The sequence below is a fragment of the Trichinella spiralis genome (assembly GCF_000181795.1).
Source record: "Trichinella spiralis strain ISS 195 chromosome Unknown Scfld6702, whole genome shotgun sequence".
In the NCBI taxonomy this organism is placed as follows: domain Eukaryota; kingdom Metazoa; phylum Nematoda; class Enoplea; order Trichinellida; family Trichinellidae; genus Trichinella; species Trichinella spiralis.
In genome coordinates, this window is record NW_003533641.1 from 1 (window position 1) to 1032 (window position 1032).

A 1032-nucleotide genomic window follows, 5' to 3' on the forward strand; every position below is an offset into this window, starting at 1 on the left:
AACAGAAACTTGAGTTTCTATTTTAAAAATTACAGTCAAAATAAATTGCAAAGGAACATAAATATTATAAACAGACTGTTTTAATAAATTTTTATGAAAACAAATCAATAATGCTTTAAAATGTACTTTCATTATTCATTATGCAGTTAATGAAAATTTTCCTTTGTATAAACAAAACTTATATTTCTCTGACTTGAATCAAAAAAGAATTTTAAAATATTAATGTTCATATTTGATTTTGATTTGTATAAAATTAAAATAAAAGAATAGATTTTTAGTGAATTTTTTTAAGAAATTGAAAAAGTACATTTTTAAGCATCAAATGGTATTGTCTCAACAAATGCCACGTCGAACAGTGTAAATAAAGTACACCTACCTCTATTCAAGTTAAATTGCTATCTTGAACAGCAGTCGTTATCACTTGCAATGAATTCAACTTTTATTGGCCAAGAATTTTCAATGAATAACGATTTGTGTGCATATTATTGCCATGTCAGAAATTCATGTAATGCAATTTCTTTTATGGCTGAAGAGAATATCTGCATACTTTACCATTCTGAAATTGACGACAGAATTTCCGTATCAACGCAGGAAGAATACAATGAATTTTACTTAATGCTTGGCTGTATAGATGGTAGATATGTTTCTTTTTATTCCATATCTTTAAAAGTAACTTTTAGAAAAACAAAAAATCCACTATTCAATTAGAAATGACGATTAACATAAAACAAATATTTATGTATTTTTTTTCAGTCATCTCTTATTTAAAGTAAAAATAATTGTTTTCTTTTTTATATTTTAATATAATTTAAAATTTGCTTTATAGTATTAACTTATAGATGCAGTAAGTGTAACTACTATTCTGCTGACTGACAGTTATGGAAATAGGCACACTCTTTCATTTCGTGCACCAGACGAAGGTAGATAAATTTAAAATCAATGTTGCCCATATTTTGTTTTATCGAATAACATTTCATTTTTTTATGCAGTATGCTTAGATGTGCTAAGGGATAATAGAAACGCTATTATTTT

The 1032-nt window shown here is 25.5% G+C and overlaps 1 protein-coding gene across 1 annotated transcript; it reads left to right on the forward strand.

The window, feature by feature from the left end:
- Positions 1 to 316: 316 nt before the first annotated feature.
- On the forward strand, positions 317 to 928 carry Tsp_15246 (hypothetical protein; the record flags this gene model as incomplete). Its single annotated transcript, XM_003366028.1, has 2 exons — positions 317 to 634; positions 840 to 928. Coding segments are annotated over 2 exons (407 nt in total), but the record flags the coding sequence as incomplete, so codon positions are not given.
- Positions 929 to 1032: the final 104 nt, after the last annotated feature.